This window comes from Anomaloglossus baeobatrachus, chromosome 6 (assembly GCF_048569485.1).
Source record: "Anomaloglossus baeobatrachus isolate aAnoBae1 chromosome 6, aAnoBae1.hap1, whole genome shotgun sequence".
NCBI lineage: Eukaryota > Metazoa > Chordata > Amphibia > Anura > Aromobatidae > Anomaloglossus > Anomaloglossus baeobatrachus.
Genome location: NC_134358.1, coordinates 379,387,994 through 379,415,027, shown reverse-complemented (window position 1 = coordinate 379,415,027; position 27,034 = coordinate 379,387,994). Strand labels below are relative to the sequence as shown.

At 45.5% G+C, this 27,034-nt stretch overlaps 1 protein-coding gene across 1 annotated transcript in view; it reads left to right on the top strand.

The window, feature by feature from the left end:
* ITGA9 (integrin subunit alpha 9) overlaps positions 1–27,034 on the top strand; it is a 644,853-nt gene that overhangs the window by 510,673 nt on the left and 107,146 nt on the right. The window contains exons 21-23 of the mRNA XM_075316572.1: positions 654–743; positions 2,480–2,588; positions 14,893–15,000. Of these exons, the coding sequence (XP_075172687.1) occupies positions 654–743; positions 2,480–2,588; positions 14,893–15,000 (307 nt within the window). The remainder of the gene's footprint in view (positions 1–653; positions 744–2,479; positions 2,589–14,892; positions 15,001–27,034) is intronic.

The following is a 27,034-nucleotide window of genomic DNA, read 5'->3' as shown; positions in this document are numbered from 1 at the left end:
GGGTTCGCGTTGCTCTTATATTTGGCATTCATTAAGCGAGTAATAGGTAATTAATGCCCTCATCACTGTTTGTTCTCTATATGCTATTTTTGATATGCACTTCACTATATAGGCTTTGTCCTGCATTATACTTCTCTATATTTATTGAGACATACTATATAAATATGTGTGGTGTATTGTGGTGCATTGTCTGTGCTCCTCCATACCATATGTTACTAACTATAATTATATCTGCTTCATGTTCTCACCATGATAAACATTTTACTTCATTAAATAAAATATTTAGGTTTTATACTTGTGGTGGACTTATGACTCCTTCGAATGTAGGTTTCTATAGAAAGTATAATGCATGTGGATCTGCTTCATGAGGAATTAAAGCCCCGCTGCATTCTTGTTTCTTCCTTATGGTTTGTCATTCAGTTTCTTTCAGATTTTCATGCAATTAGTTATATATATTTGTGTGTGTGTGTGTTTGTGCGTGTTTTTGTGCGTGTGTGTGTGTGTGTGTGCGTGCGTGTGTGTGTGCGTGCGTGTGTATGTGCGTGTGTGCGCGCGTGTGTGCGCATGTGTGCGCGCGTGTGTGCACGTGTGTGTGTGCGTGTGTGTGTAAAGAGCGACATTAAACATTTGCTTTATTGTGTCCTCCTTGCCAGTGGAAACAATGAACGAGCAGAATCTTTACATGACAATACCCTCACTCTAGCTGTGCCCCTAAAGCATGAAGTGGACTTGTCTGTAACAGGGTAAGCGACAACCTGGCATTTTACACTAATGAAGGGAAGTGTACCATATTCATCCCAATGGAAAATCACATTCTTTTCATGTTTCTATGTCAAACTTTCCATCCTCAGCTTTCATCTAGCCTCAGCTTTCAGGCTCTAAAAACAGGATATAGTAGAGTAATGTTTGATGGCGCGTTCACAACTCTTTCCTATAAGAATAAAAGACATCTATTTATTTAGTGCTAATAAGAATTTTTAACATTTAGGGTTCACACACACTGGCGTATAAAAAAAACGGTCCCATTCTCATCCAGAAAAGTAGGACGAGTGACAACCGTTGGATATTCCATTTGTCATGCAAATGTGCGATTTCTCCTAGCATCGTATGCAATGTGTTTCTTTTCTCAGCAATTATTCATTAATTACAGGACTATTTACAGTGTTCTATGCTACATAATGGTAATGTATTTGTAGAAAATGGATAGTCCGTGTAGCTTCCGTTTTTTTTCTCGCACTCATGGACTGGCATTGGTGAATCTTGTCCAATTTACACAACCACTTACAGCCAAATACAGCTGAAGAAAAAATTCCAGATCAGTACTGTCTTCTCATTACATAATATTGGTCAGTGTGATTTTTTTATCGGATTGCCATCGTCTGATTTATACATATGTGTGAATGAACCCTAAATGTGATCCATAGTATTTCATCACAAAAGTAGGGTCATCATTTTCCAACTGCTACATGTATCTTGGAGTGGGATTATAAACCAATAGAATGAGACCTTTTCTACACTATGTACACTAAATATCAAAAAAGTGTTTTAAACATGGCATTTATACAATGTGTGATCTGAGCTACACAGGGTGCTTTTGCAGCAGAATGCAGTGCACCACTGCTCAGGTAATTTAGAGGCACGTAAAGTGGACCTGTCATATCTGCCGACTTGTTATCGGAAATATTTGCATCTTACAGGAAACAACAATTTAGGATCATAATTTTTACATTTTGGCCTGGTCAGCTATTCCTCCTGGCAATGAATCAATAAATTGACTACTGGTTATCACAATTCCCATGATCAGAGGGGTTTGTCGTCACAATTCCTATGATCAGAGGGGTTTGTCGTTACAATTCCTATGATCAGAGGGGTTTGTCGTCACAATTCCTATAATCAGAGGGGTTGGATGCCACAGTTTGATATTAGCAGTGCTGATTGGATACTATCAGACTGACGGTCACACTCCCAACTTGTAACACCCAGTACTTAGTTTATCCATAAACTCCTATGAGGAGCAGCACAATGTCAGGAAAACATGCACCAGAATTGTGAGCTCTTGGGAAATATTTACTAAGTCAGCCATGCTATGAGAGCCAACAGATCCTTTCTAATTAGTCAAATATTTACATAAAAAAATCAGTCATTGGGATAGCTCAATATAGTCCTAAGAAATAAACCAACTGAAAGTCAGATGTAATTAGAGAAGGGGCCAATAGGACTAATGGAGAGGCAGCACCATAAATAGCAAACACTAAAGAAAAAACAAAGATGCTGAAAAACCTCAATAGAATGGTTAAAAAGTCAATTTTATTAATAAAATCAGAAATTTTAAGGGAACAATAACAAAAAAAAATGGCAACCAAATTACCAGCAGGAGAAAGGGGAGGTAATATGGACAAAATCTGACATAAATTTAGTAGTATTCTGTGATCACAACACAAAGCAAATTCCTATTTGAGTGTTTTCTTCTCTTATTCAGGACTGTGTCCCCTTCGTCCTTCGTGTATGGTGATACCGTGGATGCTTCCAATTTCGTTATTCTCCGGGATTTGGAATGCCACTTCCAGCCTCTTAATTTCACATTACAGGTCTGCATTATTCTGTTTAGTAATATTTGTGACCAACACAATAAAAGAGTGCAGTAATTCATCTTCAGCTCCGCTGTGCATACTCAGGACATCCACACATCAGTTTCATATTGTCAGTGATGAATTATCAACTGATACAAATGTATAAGAATGAGGAGAGAGCGCTACAAGTATTTTATAGAGATCTGGGAGGATTGCCTGTACCGTCTGGTTTCACAAGATCAGTAAGGCTGAAATTGGTTGGTGGTATTGAACACGCACTGCCATTCTTGCCCACTTGGCCAGTTGTGGCAGTTTTACCGCCTACATTTGGTTTCATCTTGAGGTTGAATTCTCACAACGGTGTGTTTTAAAGGCCAGCATGCAGATGTAACGCATATGGCACCTGTCCATTCATATTATCCATGAAAGTCATGGACCCATTTCTAAAAATATATGAGTTTGGTCCTCGATTCAGGCCAAACATGGATAGGTCTGCAATAAAATGCATCCATAGGCTTTATTATGTCTATGTGCTCACCATTAAAAAAACACAAAACAAAAAAAACCAGCAAACACACACAAATCAGGGTTAAAGGGGTTGTCCAGCCTTAAGGTGGCTTTACACGCTACGAGATCGCTAAAGCGATCTCGTTGGGGTCACGGAATTTATGACGCACATCCGGCCGCTTTAGCGATGTCGTTTCGTGTGACACCTACAGTATTAGCGATTTTGAATCGTTGCAAAAATGTTCAAAATCGCTAATCGGTGACATGCCCCCCTATTCCCAATTATCGTTGCTGCTGCAGTAACGATGTTGTTCCTCGTTTCTGCGGCAGCACACACATCGCTACGTGTGATACCGCAGGAACGAGGAACCTCTCCTTACTTACGTCCCGCCAGCAATGAGGAAGGAAAGGGTGGGCGGGATGTTCGTCCTGCTCATCTCTGCCCCTCCGCTTTGATTCGGCGGCCGCTTAGTGACGTTGCTGTGACGCTGAACGAACCGCCCCCTTAGAAAGGAGGCGATGCGCCGGTCACAGCGACGTCGCAGAGCAGGTATGTGCACGTGACGCTGCCGTAGGGATAATGTTCACTATGGCAGCGATCACCACATAACGGCCATACGATGGGGGCGAGTGCTATCACACTCGACATCGCTAGCATCGGCTAGCGATGTCGCAGCATGTAAAGAGGCCTTTAGACTACAAATCTGTAGTCACTCTGTGTCACTATATGTGACTGCAGACTTGTGAATCCTCACATTTCACACACTGCACACTGTGAGGATTCTCTGGTGCTGATGCTGGGAACACTGGGCACATGACCACAAGCATGTGCTTTACATATATCTAGTCATGTACCAACTAGATGGGTGTGGCCTCTCTCAATGCAAGTGTGTTGAATGAAGCTGGATATAGTCTAGTTGGAATGTGAACGGAAGTATGCAAATCACACACTTGCAGTCACATGACCGCCACCGCACCGGAGAATGCTCGCAGTGTGCATGAGTGGAGGATTCAAAAGTAGCCTAAGGCTCAACAACCCTTTTAAGAATGGGGCCTAAGGCCACGTTTGAATGGGCGTATTTCATGGTTTATATACTACAAGGTATGGTAAGTTTTTTTTTTTGCAATGTTAGAAATCTAACCTTTTGTGTGTCTAAGGGTATGTGTCCACGATCAAGACTCACTGTGTCCTGGATGCAGCGGATCCTGAGCTGCGGGGCCTTGAGTCTCCGCTGCAGCAGAACGCAGCTGCTCATACCCACAATCAGGGTTCAGTGCGCTGTGATCTGTTGCTTGTTTTTTCCCTACGGAGGACGCCTGCGATTCCGCAGCAAACAATTGACATGTTGCGGTCTGGAAACACGCACTGCAGGTCAGTGTTTGCTGCTGAAAAAACGAGCATAGTAGGCACGGGATTTCTAAAAAGCCAATGTACTATGCTTGTACTGTACACTGAAGCATGCTGCGTCCAAAGAGCTGCAAGCACTGATCGTGGGCGCGCACCCTTACTGTATACACTGTATACTGTATACTGTATACACACACATGCACACATACATAAACAACATCCATAAGGAAACAACTGTTAGTTCTGCATCAGATGAGAATAGGGAACATGGCTGGAAATGTGTCCAATGTTTATGCTCTGTTACAGAACGGTAGTGACCACAGGAATTTTTTCCCAGCACTGAAAGAACATGTAGAAATTGTAACATATGTTTGCTCTGGAAATATATAAATCTGGCGCCAAACAACTGCTATAAAAAAACCCAGAAAGATTTAAAAACAAAGACAGGAAAAATAAGCTGATGCAAAGAAGTGAGCCAGATATGGTTGTGTGCAGGGGCGGACATACCACTGGGGCACCGTGATCAGCCGCACAGGGGCCCAACGGATAAGGGCCCATTCCTACCGCCAAAACAGGTGCAAGTTAGCATTTTTATGAGCTCTTGGGCTGCAAAGGGCCCATATATTCTTCTTGCACAGGTGCCCTTTTCTGTCTGTGTTCTTCAGTGGTTATGTGTATAGTTTAATACAATTGCTACATTGAATTAGAAAGAAAATTGAAATGTAACAAAACTGATGACTGCAATGATTTAATGGCTAACTCACTTTGTTAGTGTTTCCTAAAAATCAATATAAACAGGCAAACTACTGAGAGTGGGAATGAAGTCACCATGCCACATGCAGTGAGTGTTCCACCGCAGTGGGCACATCAGTACTATATATTCTTATACTACTGTTGGGCTGAGACTAGCATGACAAACCTTATGTAGTAATGTAATTGAAGAGGCATTTCGGTGTAATAACCTGCAGGTAACGGGATACGCAAGGACTGCACAGAACCACGGGGGTTAATCAATGCAAATTTAATAATGTATTTCACAACACAGGTGGAGGAAAAGTGAGGGAATGGAGCACAGCAGTGGAGATAATGCAATATACATACAACTACTTTGAATAGCTTGTCAAGGGTAGGAAGCCTCAGATTGTACTCCCAAAAGCAAAACACAGAAATCCTTATTAAACAAAAAAACGCAGAGTCCATGTTATCTTACTTGTATAACACAGTGCAGAGTCTTTTCCTATCTGTCCCTAACTAAAAGTAGTGTGCACACTTAACTGCAGATTTCAGCGTGGGGTACCTCGTCACCGTTGGGGCCCGTATTCCGCCGGCAGACACCTCTAAAGTTCAGTCTTTGTCCCGGATCTGTAACTCGCACGTGCTGCCTGGCTCCTCGCTCTCCACATCCAGCCTCTTTGGATCGGTAATTTGCACGTGCTGTCTGGCCCCTCGCTCCACATCCAGCCTCTTTGGATCTGTGTCTTGGGGGGGGACACCACGCAACACTCTAAGGTACTTGGACCTCGGAAAACAGGGCAGACTGAGGCCTTCTATCTTACAGCCCACTCGAGCACACTCCACTCTGCAAAACACAGCTACAAGTAGACTCCTCCTCCTCCTGTTCCAGATTGAACCAGTCACTCGAGCAGTAGGACTTTTTGCCCGCTGTTCTCTGTTTTGACAGCAGGTGGCAGCATAACACAAGGAAGTCCACCAAACAGTCTTTTAACCTATATATATATATAAATGTTAACAGGTCTTACATTTACCCCCCTCTTTAACCTCGGCCGTCCCGGCCGATACACTCTTGAGGCACTCTGCAAAGGGGCACACGGTGGCAACTCCTGCCCTGCTTCACAACCTGTTGCTTGGGAGCCAATGTCGTAAAACAGGATTCAGTGACAGAACACACAAATTCATCTGCCAAGTACCACTCAGGGGGAATACCAGCATTAGCCCGCTCAGTCCGGCGTGGCACCACAGCTAACTCACCAGACGTCGGCGCCGTATCAGGGAGTACAGTATTCCCGTCCCCATCTCTGGAGATTAGTGACTCCTGCTCTGCAGGGGTGGCACCTGTGTCTTGAAAGGATGGGGGTGTGGATCTCTCCCAGTCTGCTGGGTTGGTCGGGGCCCGCCACCATTCTTCATCGTCAGAGCCCTCTTCGAAGGTAACAGGAACAGGCACGGGCACCGTCTCCGAGGTACTTTGTCTGGTCCTGTCTTCTGAATAGCAGGGCCTCAGCATATTACGATGCAGGATGAGGGTGTCGCCTCTTCGCTCACCTCTCACTTCGTATACTGATCCGTGGGGAGAGATTCTTCTAATCACAATGTACGGCTCTGTTTTCCAGCGCTCACTCAACTTGTGTCTCGGGTGTTTCTCTGCAACTAGTACTCGGTCTCCTGGCAAGAACGGGGCTTCACACACAGGTTTCCGCTGCGGGTGTGTCTTTTCTTGCAACCGCTTGGTGACGATTCTATGGATAGTCTCCAGCCGCCGACGGTGACAGTCAACCCAGGAACCTACGCTCTGACCTTCACTGATCTCGGGGGGAGCCAGGTTGAGCTCTTCTATGCCTCTTCCGGCTCTTCCAAACAGTAGTACGTATGGGGTGTACCCAGTGGTGGAGTGGACACGATTATTGTACGCCCACACGAGTTCTGCGAGATAGCCGGGCCAGTGATTCTTACGATCATCCTCCAACGTGCGTAGCATTTGTAGGAGGGTCCGGTTAAATCTCTCGCAGGCTCCGTTGCCCTGTGGATGATAAGGCGTAGTCCTTGACTTCTGCATTCCGTAAATCCTTTGCAGCTCTCTCATGACACCGCCTTGAAAGCAAGCCCCTTGGTCGGAATGTATTCTTTTGGGGCAGCCGTACACCCGGATAAAGTCATCACTGATGGCTCGAGCAGCTGATTCAGCTGTCTGATCTCTGGTGGGCGTCACCACCGCAAATTTGGAGAAGTGATCTGTCATCACAAGGCAGAACTGATAGCCCCGGTGGGAGTGGCCAATCTTCAGATAATCGATCATGAGTACTTCCAACGGCTCTTTGGTTACAATAGTCTGTACTGGTGCTTGCTGTGGGGGAGCCTTACTTAACTCGCAGGAACGGCACAGTTTACAGGCCTTCTCTACCGCCCGAAGCATCTGAGGACAGTATACTATTCTTTGCAACCACTGGTAAGTCTTGTTCGGTCCGAAATGGGCTCCCTTCTCATGCGCCTCTTGGGCCAGTGGTACTGCCATCTTCTGGGGTATCACTACTTGCCACCGTACTTCCAACTCTGTAGCTAGGTGCACTTTCCGATACAGCATCCCTTCTTGCACCGACAGCTTATCCCACTGGCTGAGAATCTGGAGGGCCACGTGCGACAGCATGGCCCGTATTTCCTTTCTAGGCTTGCGCTGCTGGATCACCCACTCTTTCACTTGAAGCAGTTCTGGGTCAGATGACTGAATTTTCACCCATTCCTCTCTGGTTTGGCCAAGCAGGCGTGATGTCGTGCCCGACGTAATTTCAAGCATACGAGCCTCTACCACTTGAGCGGTGAATTTACTGAAGTCCGGAATTTCGTCTTCCTCCAACTGTTCATCTCTCTCCCCCACTGGGGCTTCGGTGGTAACACGAGAAAGGGCATCCGCATTCTGATTTTCATGCTTAGAGCGGTATTGCACATGATAATTGTATCTGGAGAGTCGTGCCAGCCACCTCTGTTCCATTGCTCCCAGTTTGGCGGTGGAGATGTGAGCCAGGGGGTTATTATCCGTATAGACTTCAATTTTAGCTCCCGTGAGATATTCCGAGAACCTTTCGGTTATCGCCCATACTAGTGCCAGTAACTCCAGTCGAAAGGAACTGTAATTCTCGGGATTGCGCTCGGCTTCTCGCAACGTCCGACTTCCATATGCAATCACCCGTTCAGTACCATTCTGTACCTGGGCCAGTACTGCACCCAGGCCGTAGAGGCTCGCGTCTGTATACAACCGAAAAGGGAGGTTATAGTCTGCATAGGCAAGCACAGGGGCGCTAACCAAGGCCTCTTTCAATCGGTGTAAGGCTTTTGCTTGTCTTGGTCCCCAGCAAATTTTCTGTGCTTTTGGTCCTTTCGCAGTACCTCGGAGCAATTCGTGCAAAGGTTCTGCCTCCTTCGCGAAATCTTTGATAAAGCGACGGTAATATCCGGCTAGCCCCAGGAAAGCTCGAACCTCCCGCACTGTGCTGGGTGTGGGCCATTGTAGCACTGCTCTCACTTTCCCATCGGAGGGCTGTACGCCGGCTTCCGACACCTTGTGTCCGAGATATTCAATCTCTTCCTGAAAGATCCGGCATTTTTTTGGTTTTAGTTTAAGCCCATGGGCCCGTAACCGCTGAAACACTTGGTCCAGGTTTTCTAGATGTTTCTCAAAGGTTGCAGAATACACTACTATGTCGTCCAGGTAAATCAATGTGGCCTCGAAGTTCATGTCTCCAAGGCAACTTTCCATGAGGCGCTGAAAAGTTCCTGGGGCATTATTTAGTCCAAACGGCATGCGATTGAACTCGAAGAGTCCCATGGGTACAATAAATGCGGTCTTGGCCTTGTCTTTCTCTGTCACAGGGACCTGCCAATATCCGCTGGCCAGATCGAGGGAGGAGAAGTAACGTGCCTTTCCCAACGCCGACAGGGACTCCTCTATCCGGGGCAGAGGGTAGGAATCACGAACCGTGTATCCATTAAGCTTGCGGTAGTCAACACAGAAGCGGGTAGACCCATCCTTTTTCTTGACCAGCACGATTGGGGCAGCCCATGGACTCTGACTTTCTCTTACCACCCCGCTCTTCAGCATCTGCGCCAAAAGCTCTTTTACCTCTTGGTAGTACTTTGGGGGTATTTGCCTGTACCTTTCCCTGATCGGTGGGGCATCTCCCGTGGGTATTTCGTGCTGAATCTTGTCAGTACAGCCGAAATCTTCTGCGTGACGGGAGAACGTGGCTTGATTCTCCCAAATAAAGTCCTCTATGGCTTGGGCTTGCTCCGAAGCGAAGGGGCTCAGGTCCACTCCCATCTGCCCTAAGATGACGCGACTGTTCCATTGATCAGTGGGTTTCTCTTTTCTTTCCATAGAAAGAGCCCAAGTCCAGGCTTCCCCTGCCATGGGCTGCAATTCAATCGATTCTGCGGCCGCCACCTCTTCAGGCGCCAGGTAGACATGGGCCAGAACAACTCCCGAGGTCAAGGTGTAGGCCTGTTCACCGGTGTTCACGCAACGGAAAGGGACCCTTCCATTTCTTACTGTTGCTAAAGTGCGAGCCACCAACGGTTCGTCTCCGTTCTCTTCACCACGATAAGGCTCCACCAACACCTCCATCCCCTCGAGTGTATGGTGGGCCCCGACTGGCAAGGTGAGGACTGTCTCACGATTTGGAGGTAGAGTAATTGTTGTCTGTCTTGGGACTCGAACCCTCCCCACCGGGTAGCGGCTCCCACCATTCTTCCACAGTCCTCGGGCACGGATAAGGTGTTGGAAGACCTTTTGGGCAGGCCGGTTAGCAACTGTCGTCTTCCAGTAATCACAGCCCCCCGTGTCGAAGAGCAACTGGTCTAATTCTTTCAAGATGTTCATGCCCACGATAGCTGGCACCTCTCTGTCGTACCGGCCCTCCGTTAACACAATCCCTTTTTTGCCTAAGTTCTGGCCACAGGCACGTATGTTCATCCACACGACCCCTACAACCGGAATGGGAAGATTGTTTGCAGCCCTCAGTTTGATATGTGCCCCTCTGTCAATGGATACAGTTTGTCCAAAATGTTGGTAGAAGAACTGTTCTGGCATGGTGGTCACTTGGGACCCAGTATCCATCAGGCATCTTACTTCTTTCCCTTCAAATTCGGCCATGATCGTCGGCGTGCTGGCTGCTATATCTTCAGGGCGTTGGTTTTCTCTAAGCTCAGTTGGTCTCCCCGCCATGTGCCCATCCATGGAGGGAGGCACTAGTTTAACGGCGGTCTTTCTTGAGACGTCTTCCTCTCCGGACAGTGTCGGAATAAATGGTTCCGATTTCCACAGTTCCAACACTGGTAGTCTCCAGCGGGTCTCGGTCGTCTCTGCTCGATCTGTCCCCTCTCTTCTTGATAGGTATGCGTGCGGGTATTTGGCCGCGGTGCTGTAGTTCCTACTTCTGACGCCGGGGCTTGCATATTCTTCAGGAACTCTTTTAGAGCAGTAACAGTCTCTTGTAACTGATCCACTTTAGCCTCAAGCTGGCTCGGTTCTCGGTTTTTCTCACCCGGGACTACCTTATGCATACAAACTTCACCCCAGGCGTTCTGCGGGTCGCAATTTTCAGTTTGTGTGCGGGAGACTGCTTCTTCCAATATCTCCTGGAAAGTTCGTTTTTTTTCTACCCTGAGCCGTTCACGGAGGGCACCTTTGATCTTGGGGTTATGTAACCCACGGAGGAATTGATCTCGTAGGGTACGGTCAGCATAACCGGGGGTTTGTGCTAGCTCTGGCTCTGCTGTAAGCATTTGTCTCATTATTCTCTGGAGTGCATTTGCATACTGTGGCAGACCTTCTTCTTCACCCTGCAGCCTGTAGAACAGTTGCGCCTGTAAATCTCCTGCTTCTGGTTTCCCGCCATACACTCTCTCAAGAATCTTCACCACCTGCTCTAACGTCTTTCGTTCACTCTCAGGGCGCAATAAAATGGTCTCTTGAGCATGGCCTTCAAGGGCAATCAACAATATCTCCCCTTGATTTTCTGCAGTCACTCCTGCTACTCTCAACATGCCCCTCACTCTCTGCGCCCAGTCATGGAGAGGTACATTGCTGCCAGTAAATTTTGGTATATGGGTCAGCATAGCCCCCAGGGACAGTTGCCTTGCTGGTATTCCCCCATCAGGTTGTATTAGAACACCTCCATCAGCGACACCCCCCTGTCCGTCCATGGTTCCGTACCAGCCTGCGTATCCTGCCGACTACGCCAAATGTAATAACCTGCAGGTAACGGGATACGCAAGGACTGCACGGAACCACGGGGGTTAATCAATGCAAATTTAATAATGTATTTCACAACACAGGTGGAGGAAAAGTGAGGGAAGGGAGCACAGCAGTGGAGATAATGCAATATACATACAACTACTTTGAATAGCTTGTCAAGGGTAGGAAGCCTCAGATTGTACTCCCAAAAGCAAAACACAGAAATCCTTATTAAACAAAAAAACGCAGAGTCCTTGTTATCTTACTTGTATAACACAGTGCAGAGTCTTTTCCTATCTGTCCCTAACTAAAAGTAGTGTGCACACTTAACTTTAGATTTCAGCGTGGGGTACCTCGTCACCGTTGGGGCCCGTATTCCGCCGGCAGACACCTCTAAAGTTCAGTCTTTGTCCCGGATCTGTAACTCGCACGTGCTGCCTGGCTCCTCGCTCTCCACATCCAGCCTCTTTGGATCTGTGTCTTGGGGGGGGACACCACGCAACACTCTAAGGTACTTGGACCTCGGAAAACAGGGCAGACTGAGGCCTTCTATCTTACAGCCCACTCGAGCACACTCCACTCTGCAAAACACAGCTACAAGTAGACTCCTCCTCCTCCTGTTCCAGATTGAACCAGTCACTCGAGCAGTAGGACTTTTTGCCCGCTGTTCTCTGTTTTGACAGCAGGTGGCAGCATAACACAAGGAAGTCCACCAAACAGTCTTTTAACCTATATATATATATATAAATGTTAACAGGTCTTACATCGGTCTAAAACATTTCCTTGTCCCACCACTTCATAGGTGATAAATGCTAGATAGGTGGGAGTCTGATCGCTGCGACCTCTACTCTCTGCCAAAAAGGAGACCCTGTTCACACAAGCTGCAGCACCATGGATAGGAGGAGACCCTGTTCACACAAGCTGCAGCACCATGGATAGGAGGAGACCCTGTTCACACAAGCTGCAGCACCATGGATAGGAGGAGACCCTGTTCACACAAGCTGCAGCACCATGGATAGGAGGAGAGCCTGTTCACACAAGCTGCAGCACCATGTATAGGAGGAGAACCTGTTCACACAAGCTGCAGCACCATGGATAGGAGGAGACCCTGTTCACACAAGCTGCAGCACCATGGATAGGAGGAGACCCTGTTCACACAAGCTGCAGCACCATGGATAGGAGGAGAGCCTGTTCACACAAGCTGCAGCACCATGGATAGTAGGGTTTAGAATTGAGCATTAGGATGTACGGAAACTGTGTGCAGCTGGTTCATCAGGGCTATGAGTGACTTCTGGGGGAACCCATCACTGGGACCTCTGCCAGCTGCCGATTTTCAGATTGAGGGTCTTTGATACCCTCTACAATGCAGCGAATAGGAGTTTCATTGGAACACCTTTCTACCCACTCTAATTTTGTCCAGGACCATAGCTCTTAGGACACTCATCCTAAACATAATATGTTATCACCATTTGGTTTAATAAAAAAGCAATTTAGTTTTTCAATGGTATCTTTTTAAAAAAATAAATAAAAATTATATAGTGTAATACTAAACCACATGACTGTTACTAGTGGCAGAAGAGACTAATTTTGTGTCAGCTATATCCATTTATCCCGGTTTCCTTACACTTGTACTCAAAAGTTTACATACTGTGGCAGATTTTTTTTGCTTTCTTGGCCTTTTTTCAAAAAATATGAATGATAACACAAAAACGTTTTTTCCACTCATGGTTAGTGGTTGGGTGAAGTCATTTATTATCAAACTACTGTGTTTTCTCTTTTTAATCATAATGACAACCAAAAACATCCAAATGACCCTGATCAAAAGTTCACATACCCCAGTTCTTAATACCGTGTATTGCCCCCTCTAATATCAATGACTGAAGTCTTTTGTGGTAGTTGTGGATGAAGCTCTTTATTTTCTCAGATAAAAGAAAAGGTCAAACACCAAATATTTCCATAAAAAAATCTGTTTTCTTTATTGAGAAATCACATACATGATGAAATCAAATATGTCCCATGATGTGGACCTAATAAGGCCCCCGCCTAACGCATTTCAGAGGTGACTCCTTACTCATATTCATATTTTCTCAGATGGTAAAGCTGCCCATTCTTGTTGGCAAAAAGCCTCCAGTTCCTGTAAATTCCTGGGCTTTCTTGCATGAACTGCGCGCTTGAGTTCTCCCCAGAGTGGCTCAATGATATTGAGACCAGGAGACTAAGATGGTCACTCCAGATCCTTCTCTTTGTTCTGCTGTAGCCAATGACAGGTCGACTTGGCCTTGTGTTTTGGATTGTTGTCATGTTGGAACGTCCAAGTGCGTCCCATGTGCAGCTTCCGGGCTGATGAGTGCAAATTTGCCTCCAGTATTTGCTGATAATGTGCTGCATTCATCTTTCCTTCAACTTTGCCCAAGTATTCTGTGCCTTTGTAACGCACATATCCCCATGTCATCAGCGATCCACCTCCGTGCTTTACAGTAGGAATGGTGTTCCTTTCATCAGAGGCCTTGTTGACACCTCTCCAAATGTAACGTTTATGGTTGTGGCCAAAAAGTTAAATTTTTGTCTCCTCACTCTAAATTACCTTCTTCCAGAAGTTTGGAGGCTTGTCTATGTGCTGTTTGGCGTATTGTAGGTGAGATACTTTGTGGCATTTGCACAGTATTAGCTTTCTTCTGGCAACTCGACCATGCAGCCGATATTTCTTCCAATGCCTCCTTGTTGTGCATCTTGAAACAGCCCAACTGCTAGTTTTCAGTGACTCCTGTGTTTCAGCTGATGTTATCTGTGAGCTTTTATTTGCATCCCGAACTATTTTCCTGGCAGTTGTGGCCGGAATTTTTGTTGGTCTACCTGATCGTGGTTTGATTTTTATAGACTCTCTGATTTTCCATTTGTTAATAATCACAGTTTGAACACTGCTAACTGGCATTAACAATTCCTTGGATATCTTTTTGTATCCCTTTCCTGTTATATATGGTTCAATTATGTTTTCACATAGATCCATTGACAATTCTTTTGCTTTCCCCATGACTCACAATCCAGAAACATCAGTGGCTGGATGAAAGATGCAAGAGTCTGTCTGGATCCCAGAAACTCACTCAACGTTTATGCACACACACTGATTACAAGCAAACAGGTCACAGGTGAGGATGTTACCTGTATTAGCCATTCAAACTGGTTTGTATCAACCTCTGTGCATGTTACCAGGCCAAAATCACCAGGGTATGTGAGCTTTTGATCAGGGTATTTGGATGTTTTTGGTTGTCATTATGATTTAAAAAAGAGAAAACAGAGTAGTTTAACACTAAATGGCTTCACTCAACCACTAACCATGAGTGGAAAAAAAGATTTAGTGTTGTCATTCATTTTCTGTGAGAAAAGGCCAAGAAAACAAAAAAATCTGCGGAGGTATGTAAACTTTTGAGCACAACTGTAATTGTCTAAATATAAAGCTTTTGGAGATATTTTCCTGTTTATGTGCTTTTGATCTTTGATTTCAGGTTTACAATGCTGGACCGAGTACTTTGCCTGGATCGTCTATCAAAATTTTGTTTCCTAATCACCTTTCTGCTTCTGGAGCTGAGATGTTCCTTATCCAAGACGTTATAGTAAGTGTAGCCTTTTCATGTACTTTTGTATTTAACGGTCTTCATCACTTTTGTACAGTGAGTACAAACCAGCCAGCAGTTGCTGAGTACACAAGCGGGAGTCATAACCGAAAGCTACATGGAACTGGTCAGTAAAAGTGTTTGCATTAAAGAGTTGTCCAGATAAAATGTGCTTAACATAGTAGGTTATATAACTTGCTGAGGGCCTTAATTATCACAGGTACCCCAACATCCTAATGGCACAAAATCTTTAGAGGGAATCTGTCAGCAGGTTTTGCCATCTAATCTGAGAGTAGCATAATGTAGAGACAGGGGCTCTGATTCGAGTGATGTGTCACTTACTGAGCTGCTTACAGTATTTTGATTAAATCACTGTTTTATCAGCTGGAGATTATCACTAGATGACTAGTAAGCCTGCTGCAATGTTGTTCCCCATATTTTGAGCTCTGTTTAACCTCGCCCCCACCACTGTTTGGCAGCTTTCTGCCTATCCAGAGTGTATACAGAAAGCTGGCAATCCTATTTGTGCTCAGCACTTAGAAAACTACTAAATTTGCAGTAAATAAAACTGTGATTTTAGCAAAACCCACACCAGCCATTGGGAGAGGTCCAGTTACCAGGCAGTCTTTTTCTTAAACCTGAAGCATATTGCTGCCTATATGAACTTGTATATCTTCCCTGGACTTCTGCTGGGTTAATGACCAATTAAGTGTAACTTCTTGGGAGACACTATGTATTGGAGGGACTGGTGTCAGTAAATACGGTATGAGTTACGGTGGAATCTTGACACCCTGGTTGTTTTAGGGGTTGTTGAATAAAGGGAAGATTCTGGATATCGACTACCTGTTCCATCTTATAAACACAGGATTATACCTCTTTGAAAATAACCCAGGACCACAGCTGTATCAGCTTATTGAGATTGCCAGTTTCCTTTGGCAAGAATGATGGCCATATGAATGGTTGTATATCCACCAATTTGATACATTTTGTATGATGTTACTGACCCCTGAAGAGCCTCCTTCTGGGGAGGAGAAACGCGTCGGGTCAAGTTCTTTAGTGATGTAACGTAACAGCAATAATATATTGGATGTATTTTTTTTTTTCTTTCTCTTTTAAACTTTGAGTCATAAAAATTAATTTGAATAATACCTATACTCTCTCGTTATATTGTAATAGGTAAATTATACACAACTGGGGTTATGCATAACATTTAACTAAGATCCTTGTGATGCAAATGGCTATATTATTACATTAATATTGTCCGGGGCTGCATTTAGAATTAAATTCCTTTAGATATATTAGTACCTAGTCAATCCATAGATAGTTTAGACTGGGTCTGTAGCTAGTGGCTATTTTGCCAGATACAGATCTACAGTACTGAATCTCTGGGGTTGTCCTCAGAATTAAACTCCATAAATTGTGACTCGGACTTATGACAATTGACCTATAGTCGACTGTAAAACCTTTTCACCATAACTATAGCCCGACTGTATCCTTATTATTATCAAGATTGATGGGTATTATTCAGGTATAAGGCCATCCTTGGGAGAAATTTTATTATTGGTTCACTTGTTGGTGAAATTTGTCTTTCATATCTGTAAAGTGTTTTAGTATGTCACTTTTTCAAATAACAAAAAGAAATGTTTTTATAGCAGAAGTTTATTTGTGAGAATAGATTTTAGCAAAACAACAGCAAGCAGCTCAATAAGTGATTTGTCACTGGAATCAGGATCTCTGCCCCTAGATCATGCTGCTCGGATTACATAACAAAAACCTGCTGGCAGATTCCCTTTTGGCCTGTGCTTTCTGCAGTCATGCACATGTTAGGTATGCCATACTGTGTTCATACCTTATTTGAAGCAGATGGTACAAACATCGACAATATATCGTGATTTGGGTTATTAATGTTCTGTATTAAATCTGCATGTGCGCTGTGGGGTGTTTTTCTACACTGTGATCCGCCTGCATGCACTTTACCTGCTGTTTCTCTGTAAGGCTGTTGCTGTTGAGTTTGACAACTGGTTTTGAAATGAAGCAAATGTAACAGCCTAACTATAGTGAAATATGTTGGAAGCAGGAATAGCTCTGATGTGCCTCACTGGTCTCTTTTTTTAGGCATTATAAGGTCTCTTGGAAAATCTCTTAACAAAGGATTAGTTATGGGAAAGAAGCCAAAGTCTTAGATGTCTGAAAGGAATCTGAGTGTATCTATATTGATTAAAACAGCTTGAAGTGTTTAGAAGACGACAGTTAAGCAGACATATCTCCAGTTAACCCGCTAGTAGGATTAAGTTAAGACAGTAGAGAAAGTACAGTGAAATCGCAGTTCTGTACAACTGCACTTTGAGTTTCTAAATTAATTTATGACCATTTTTAACTAAAAAGTGTAACCACAACCTACCAAGTCAACATAAGGAGACTTATAGGTCACCCAATGCTATTCTGGGAACCTAAATATGCAAATATCCACTTTAGAAGAGAAGAGGACATGAACTCTTGCTCCACCTATTGCAGGCTTATTGCATATTGAAATTCCCTTAGGACATTGCATGGCTTACAAGTCTCCTTATGCCAGCTTAGCACTCTCTACAAGGAGAAACGTTCCTCTGTTGACCACTTACCAAAATCCTGTAACCTAGCCAGATCAGACCTCTTCCATTGCAGTGATGAGAGGCAAACACCTCAACATACGTGTGTGCAAATGGAGTGTCTGGTTTGATTTCTTATCCCAAGTCATATGGCAAGGCTCGGAAATCGTGGAAACCTTTTCTTGCCAACCAAGCAGCAGAGTCCTTTGGAATTATCATACATACTGTACATATTATAGCTTTCTTGACTTCTTCCGAGGTCTTCTCTTCTGTTTGCAACCTAGAAAAGTTCAACTTAATATTTTCAATGATATTAGACTGTACCATTGTCATTTTTCTTACTGTCAAATTGTGACAGTGTGTGATTTGCACACTATAATGATTCTCCTCTGTGTGGGTAGGTGGTCATGTGACAGATGTATACAATATGTATACTTGTAGTCATATACTGACTAGACCCCTACACTTCTCCCAATTCTCTTCCTTTGAGTGAATCTGAGTGAGACTAGTCAGCACATGACCACAAGCATGCAAATTGCAAATATACAGTGCCTACCCGCACAGGGAATACAGAGGAATCACCATGAGTCGGCCATCTGTAGCACGGATGTCAACTAGATTTCTTACTTTTTCTGGACAGCTTATCAAAAAATCAAAAACAATATTGTTTACAGACATATTGCAAAAACATAATAAATCCTTATGATTATAAGTGATACAGGCCTACAGCCCATAATTCTGATAAGAGGACATCAGTTGTATTCACTGTAGATTGTAAAATGATGATAATTAAAGTCAAAATAATCTGTATAACTTTTTTCAGTTTGAAAAAAAATCATCGATGCTTTAATTTTTTCTTTTACGGACAAGGCAAAAAGTGTCCAATCTTTACAGACTGTCCTGGAATTTGTGGGCAGTTGACAGCCCCAGTCTACAGTCACACAGAGCGGATGCAAACCTTCGTTTTGACCCCGGACAACCGTTTTAAAAGGCTGTTCCTTTGAAAGTAACTAAATTAACAATATCCACAAAAATAGTGTATGTACTCTAACTGCAACAAAAATTATAAATCAGAGAATGCTTGTTATTATTTCCTAAAGCGGGCTTTACGCTACGATATATCTAACGAGATGTCGGCGGGGTCACGTCGTAAGTGACGCACATCCGGCATCGTTAGTGATATCGTAGCGTGTGACAGCTATGAACGAGCAGAAATACTCACCTTCTCGTTCATCGTTGACACATCACTCATTTTCAAAAAATCAAATGTCCTGTTGTTCATTGTTCCCGAGGCAGAACACATCGCTCCATGTGAAACCCCGGAAACAATGAGCTGCAGCTTACCTGCGTCCCGCCGGCAATGCTGCAGGAATGAGGTGGGCAGGATGTTTTCGTCCCGCTCATCTCCGCCCCTCCGCTTCTATTGGCCGGCTGCTGTGTGATGTCGCTGTGACGCCGAACGTCCGTCCCCCTTCAGAAAGTGGATGTTCACCGCCCACAGCGAGGTCGCTTGGAAGGTAAGTACGTGTGACGGAGATTACAACATTGTGCAACACGGGCAAGAAATTGCCCGTGCCGCAGAAATGATGGGATCGCACGAGAAATCGACACATGTAAAGCTGCCTTAGGAGTCATATGGCCTTGTCTGACCACATTGCCTAGTTGACCATTTTGCAAAATAAAAGTCCAACCACAGTAGACTAATGCTGAGGAAAATTGAACAAATTCAACCATAACGAATGTTCATGTAAGATGAAATGTAATAATGTACATTTATTTCAGCACTCCAAATCAGCCACATTTGAATTTTTCATCCTAGACAAGAAATATTTACCTTTTTCACAAGATCTTTTTCCCATGAGTAACATTTCTTCAAAAGAATGCACCCAGGAAGATTACGCTTTTTTTTTTATTTTTCAGCATAAAAAAAGCATGTCTTAGCAGGAAAAAAGCTTATCTATCTATTGAGATAAAAAACAGCAAGTCACGATTCTCATAGACTTTGCTGGGATGCATTTTACTTGCTTTTATTGATTAAAAAAGCAAGTAAAAAATCATGAAAAAAGCCCTGTGGGCACAAGGCCTTAATTATCTTGTGTTTTCCTTTCAAGTACCACCTATTAGAGGTGGTTTCTTGAAGGTAAGGCTGTGTGCGCACTTTGCGTTTTTACCTGCGTTACCGCAGCGTTTTAGGGATTTCTTGTGCGCACTATGCTGTTCTAAATGCTGCATTTAATTTGCATAATTTTGGGCAAAAACTTAGCGTTTAAAGAAGCAACATGTCAATTGTTTTTGCCATTTTGGCAGCGATTTGCTAACATTAGAGTCAATGAGAAGTTGCAAAACGCATTCTACATCAAAATCCTAGCGTTTTACATGCTTTTTGGATGCAGAAAACATGCGTTTTTGACAATTTAATTGCATGCGTTTTTGACATTATATTAAAGGCATGATATGTCCCTTTACACACACACATAGTCCGACAATAAAAATGATGAAAAACATTAAATTAACGTTATTTTATACATAAATATCAACAAACATTAATCATTTAAAATCACCTACTGTAATTTTTGCTTTATAAGACGCACTTTTGTTCCCCCAAATTTTGGGAGAAAGTAGGGGGTACGTCTTATAATCCGAATATACGGGTGTGTGTGTGTGTGTGTGTATGTATATATATATATATATATATATATATATATATATACTAGAGTCCAAGGGAGGTGGGGGCAGTTCTGAGTGCTTCTGGGGGCTGGTGAAAGCTGTAGGAGACGCAGCGGGAGATCTCCTGCTCATATAATATGCACTGCCGCTGTCCATCACCGTGGTGCTGAAACCACACCGCGGTGATGGGCTGGGGCAGCGGCGCATATTATATCTGCCTGCGCCCTACTTTGATGGCACATGCCCCCCCTGTGTTAGATATGGCCCCCATGCTGCTGCCCATAGTAAAATAAAAAACTATTTACCTCCTCCAGCGCTGATTTCCCGGTATCTCTGCTGCCGCTGTGATCAGGCACGCAGAGATGATATCACTCTGCTGTGCCGAACACTTGACCGGCACCGAGAACCAGGAAGTGGAAGAGCTCAGCAGCATGGAGGGAGACACGAGGGAGGACAGCGTTTATTTTACTATGGGCAGCAGCATGGGGGCGATATCTAACGCAGAGGGAGGTGTGCCATCCATAGGGGGCCATATCTAACACAGGGGGAGGTGTGCCATCCATAGGGGGCCATATCAAACACAGGGGGACGTGTGCCATCCATAGGGGGCCATATCTAACACAGGGGGCGGTGTGCCATCCATAGGGGGCCATATCAAACACAGGGGGACGTGTGCCATCCACAGGGGGCCATATTTAACACAGGGGGAGATGTGCCATCCATAGGGGGCCATGGGCAGCACAGGGGTACGTGTGCCATCCATAGGAGACCTGTGCCAGCTGTAGGAGACGTGTGCCATCTATAGGAGACCTGTGCCAGCTGTCGGGGATATGTGCCAGCAATAGGGGATGTGTTTCAGCACAGGGGGACGTGTGCCATAAATAGGGGACGTGTTCCATCAATAGGAGACATGTGCCAGCAATAGGGGACGTGTGCCAGCAATAGGGGACGTGTGCCATCAATGGGTTCATGTGGCATCACTGGGGGACGTGTACCAGCATAAGGGGGCTATATTCAATATAAGGGGGCCATATCCAGATTAAGGGGGCTAATTTTATGATGGGGGGTTATGAGGGAGCTATACCCTATATGATTTGTTAGATAGACACTGGCATTATAAGACGGACCCCATTCAACATTAAAAAAAAAATGTCTTTTCCTTCACCAAATTTGGGGGTACGTCTTATAAAGCGAAACATACGGTAATTTGTTTATGATTTTAATCTTGATATTTGTTATCATTTTTTTCCCATTTTTTCATAGTGTTTGAATGTTTAAACTTTATTTAGCAGTGTATTTGTAATCAAAACGCATCTGACTTTAAGCAATGAAAAAGCATGTAAATCGCGGTAAAAACGCGGCCAAAACGCGGTAAAAACGCACGCGTTTTTATTGCGTTTTTGTGGTCAAAAGCAACTTTGGCAAATACCATTTTTGCAAGAGGATGCGTTTAGAACTGCAACTACCTCGACGCAAAGTGCGCACATAGCCTAAGTCCCTCTTTACAAGACACTTTCTTTCCTTGGGAGATAATTAATTCACAAATTAATTCAAGTGAACTTTATCCTGATTTTTGTTTTTATACTACACTAGTAGCCAAGACTCTATCTACAAACCTAAGGGCTCACGCGCAGGTTGCGTAGTAGCATGCATTTACGCTGCGTATAGCACTGTAGTGTAAATGCATGCGTCCTGCGTTCCCTGCACAATCTATGTAGATTGTGCATGATACGTGCGCACGTTGCTTTTTTGAACGCAGCTATTTGGGTGCTAAAATTTTGACCCAAATCCGTGCGTTCATAAATGCAGCATGTCAATTATTTGTGCTCTTTAGATGGAGCTCCCACTCTGTCTATGGTGGGGGCAGCAGCCAGAGCGCATGAAATCGGCTTTTTTTAACAAAAATACTGCATTCATTCTGCAGCGATTTGAAGCGCACATGTGCTGTGAAATCGCTGCAGAATAATCAGCAGTTATGTGCGCATGAGCCCTAAACATCTTTAACTGGTTACTGAACAGTGACTAGACTCTGTATAGCAGTCGGGGACCAGACCCACACTCTATTTTATTCAGGTGTTGTAAATGCATCTGTGAGATCAGTTGTAAGAGTAGGCCTGTATAAGGCTATGTGCGCACGTTGCCTTTTTTTGTGCCCACAAAGATGCAGCGTTTTTGTGCAGTTTTGGCCGAAAAAAAAAGTACAAAAACCCACCCACGGCAAAAACGCAGCGATTAAAACACATGCGTTTTTACCACGCTTTGGTGCGTTTTTGGCTGCGTTTTGCTGTGTTTTTGTTCACTGCGTTTTGCTGCATTTTTCCAATGCATTTCCAATGCAGAAAAATTGGCATGTTGCTTTTTTTTTTCCTCAAAAACGCAGCTTAAAAAAAAAAGCATAGTGCGGACAGCAAAAATGAAAACTCATAGACTTTGCTGAGGAAGCAAAATCATGTAATTTTCTGATGAAAAACACGCAAAAACGCGGCAAAAAGCGCAGCACGTACTTACCTTCCAAACGACCTCGCTGTGGGCGGCAAACATCCTCATCCTGAAGGGGGATGGACGTTCGGCGTCACAGCGACGCCACACAGCGGCCGGCCAATAGAAGCGGAGGGGCGGAGATGAGCGGGATGTAAACATCCCGCCCACCTCCTTCATTCCGCATTGCCGGCGGCTGCAGGTAAGCTGCAGTTCATCGTTCCCGGGGTGTCACACGGAGCGATGTATGCTGCCACGGGAACGACGAACAACCGGAGCACAGAAGGACGTTCGATTTTTAGAAAATGAGCGACGTGTCAACGAGCAACGATAAGGTGAGTATTATTGCTCGTTCACAGTCGCACGTAGCTGTCACACGCTACGATATGTTAAACGATGCCGTATGTTCGTCACTAACGACGTGACCCCGACGGCATATCGTTAGATATATCGTAGCGTGTAAAGCAGCCTTAAGATCTTTTGTAAGAACATCCTCTGCTTCCTCCATTGTTTTGCTTACCATAGCAAGTGCCCAGTCATCGGCATATCCAAATTTTTGTGACACTGATTTAGGAATATCAGCTAGGTACAGGGCAAACAGGAGAGGTGCCAGCACTGATCCCTGGGCCAGTCCGTTGTTTAAAGATTTCTTACAACTGGTTGAATCACCCATAATGCTCTCGAATCAGCTGCCCCCCTCACACACACCAAAACCCGCACAATCAACAGGCAACCCTGGCACACAAGGCAGACTAAAGAACTTAGACGGGCTTCCAGAATTGCTGAGCGCAGATGGAAGAGGTCTCATTCCACTGAGCACTTCATTGCATATAAAGAGTCCCTCACCACTTTCAAGTCCACACTCACTGCTGCAAAACAAACCTACTTCTCATCCCTCATATCTTCTCTCTCTCACAACCCTAAACAGCTATTCAACACTTTCAATTCTCTCCTCCGTCCTCCGGCACCACCTCCCTCTCCTCTCATCTCAGCTGAAGACTTTGCCTCTTTCTTCAAGCGGAAGATTGACAACATCAGAGCAAGCTTTGGCCCACAATCACCACAGCCCCTCATCATAGCTACTCATCCCTCTTCCTCCAAATCCAGCTTTTCCAGCTTTGACAGAAAACAATCTCTCCACTCTACTCTCAAGATCACATCTAACCACCTGTGCACTGGACCCGCTCCCATCGCACCTCATCCCCAACATCACCGCAGTCCTCATCCCAGCCCTAACCCATCTCTTCAACCTATCACTAGCAAGTGGTGTATTCCCTTCATGCTTTAAACATGCCTCTATTACACCCATCCTCAAAAAGCCCTCCCTTGACCCATCCTCTGTGTCAAACTATCGCCCCATATCCCTTCTCCCCTATGCCTCAAAACTACTGGAACAGCATGTCCATCTTGAATTGTCCTCATACCTCTCCTCCTGCTCCCTCTTTGACCGGCTTCAATCTGGCTTCCGACCACATCATTCTACCGAAACTGCCCTAACCAAAGTCACCAATGATCTACTAACCGCCAAAGCCAAGCGACACTACTCTATCCTCCTCCTCCTGGACCTGTCCTCTGCCTTCGACACAGTAGACCATTCCCTCCTACTACAGATTCTCTCATCTCTGGGCATCACAGACTTGGCCCTATCTTGGATCTCCTCATACCTAACCGACCGAACTTTCAGCGTCTCCCATTCTCACACCACTTCCTCAGCTCGCCCCCTATCTGTCGGTGTCCCTCAAGGCTCAGTTCTTGGACCCCTGCTGTTCTCCATCTATACCTTCGGCTTGGGACAGCTCATAGAGTCCCACGGCTTCCAGTATCATCTCTATGCCGATGACACACAGATCTACCTCTCTGGACCTGACATTACCTCTCTACTAACCAAAATACCACAATGTTTGTCTGCTATTTCATCCTTCTTCTCTGCACGATTCCTAAAACTTAACATGGACAAAACAGAGTTTATTGTCTTTCCTCCTCCTCACTCACCTCCTCCAACAAGCCTTTCCATCAAACTTGATGGTTGCTCACTCACCCCAGTCTCACAAGCTCGTTGCCTTGGAGTAACCCTCGACTCTGCTCTATCCTTCAAGCCACACATCCAAGCCCTCTTCAACTCATGCCGATTACAACTCAAAAATATCTCCCGGATCCGTGCTTTTCTTAACCAAGAATCTTCAAAAACATTAGTGCATGCCCTCATCATCTCCCGCCTCGACTACTGCAACCTCCTGCTCTCTGGCCTCCCTTCCAACACTCTTGCACCCCTCCAATCTATCCTAAACTCTGCAGCCCGCTTAATCCACCTCTCCCCTCGCTACTCCCCAGCCTCGCCACTCTGCCAATCCCTTCACTGGCTTCCCATCGCCCAACGACTCCAGTTCAAAACATTAACCATGACATACAAAGCCATGCACAACCTGTCTCCTCCCTACATCTGTGACCTAGTCTCCCAGTACCTACCTGCACGCAACCTTAGATCCTCACAAGATCTCCTTCTCTGCTCCTCTCTTATTTCCTCTTCCCACAATCGTGTACAAGATTTCTCCCGTGCATCCCCCATACTCTGGAACGCTCTACCTCAGCACATCAGACTCTCCCCTACCGTGGAAAGCTTCAAGAGGAACCTCAAGACCCACCTCTTCCAACAAGCCTACAACCTACAATAGCCCTCAGCCCAGTAGACCACTGCGCAACCAGCTCTGTCCTCACCTATTGTACCATCACCCATTCCCTGTAGACTGTGAGCCCTCGCGGGCAGGGTCCTCTCTCCTCCTATACCAGTCTGTCTTGTACTGTTAATGATTGTTGTACGTATACCCTCTTTCACTTGTAAAGCGCCATGGAATAAATGGCGCTATAATAATAAATAATAATAATAATAATAATAATAATAAGATGAAAAGTTTGATTTACAATCATATTGTTTAAGAGGTACATCATTTTCTTACATGGAATCACCTTCAAAACTTTATATAAAAGTCCTTCCCTCCACACAGTATCATATGCAGCAGAGAGATCGATAAGCGCCACTGAAACTTTCTTGTTCTTCTTGAATTCAGCTTCAATGAGAGTTGTCAAAGCTAAGACTTGGTCACTACAGTTTCGAGCAGCTCTGAAGCCGGCTTGCTCTATAGGTATTGGTATAGGTATAGGTAGTCGAAAATCTTTAAACTGATCTTGTTATATATTAAGCGTTCTAAGGCTACATGCGCACGCTGCTTTTTTTCCTGCTTTTTTGCTGCTTTTTTGGCTGCAGTTTTGTCAGCAGAACTTTCTGACATCTGACTTCCCAGCAAAGTCTATGAGAAGTCAGATTTGTCATGCGCACACTGCAGTTTATTTGTCAGCGTTTTTTTTGTCAAAAGTTTGTGACAAAAAAAATGCAGCATGTTCATTCTTCCTGCGTTTTTGTCAACATTTGTCACCCATTGAAATCAATGAGGGCATCAAAAACGCAGGAAAAATGCATGCTAATCAAAAGTGGTGCATTTTACCTGCCTTTTACCTGCGTTTTTGCTAGCAAAAACGCAGGTGATTTGTCAGGAAGTGAGGTCAGGCAAGTGGTCCCGTCCCGTCCCGTCCCGTCCTCCACGTGTTCCCCGAAGTACCGCTGTCCCCAGGGGAGATGATGTGGAGGACGGGGACTATCAGCAGCGGCAGCGAGAGGGGGATGGACATTGGCAGCTGAAAACATTGATTTTACCCTCTTGCTGCTGCCGCCGCCGCTGATAGTCCCGTCCTCCCCGTGTTCCCCGAAGTACCGCGGTCCCCGCACAGGGGAGATGATGGACCCCTCTCACCGCCACCGCCGCCGCCGCTGACAGTCCCGGGCTCCACGCTCCTGCCGCCGGCCGGCTCCACGCTCCTGCCGCCGGCCGGCTCCACGCTCCTGCCGCCGGCCGGCTCCACGCTCCTGCCGCCGGCCGGCTCCACGCTCCACGCTCCTGCCGCCGGCCGGCTCCACGCTCCTGCCGCCGGCCGGCTCCACGCTCCTGCCGCCGGCCGGCTCCACGCTCCTGCCGCCGGCCGGCTCCACGCTCCTGCCGCCGGCCGGCTCCACGCTCCTGCCGCCGGCCGGCTCCACGCTCCTGCCGGCTCCACGCTCCTGCCGGCTCCACGCTCCTGCCGGCTCCACGCTCCTGCCGCCGGCTCCACGCTCCTGCCGCTGGCTCCACGCTCCTGCCGCCGGCTCCACGCTGTAGCGCGATCAGCTGAGCTGTCAGAGGTTACTCGCGGCCACCGCTGGATCCAGTGACAGTGGGTAACCTCGGTGACAGCTCAGCTGATCGCGCTAT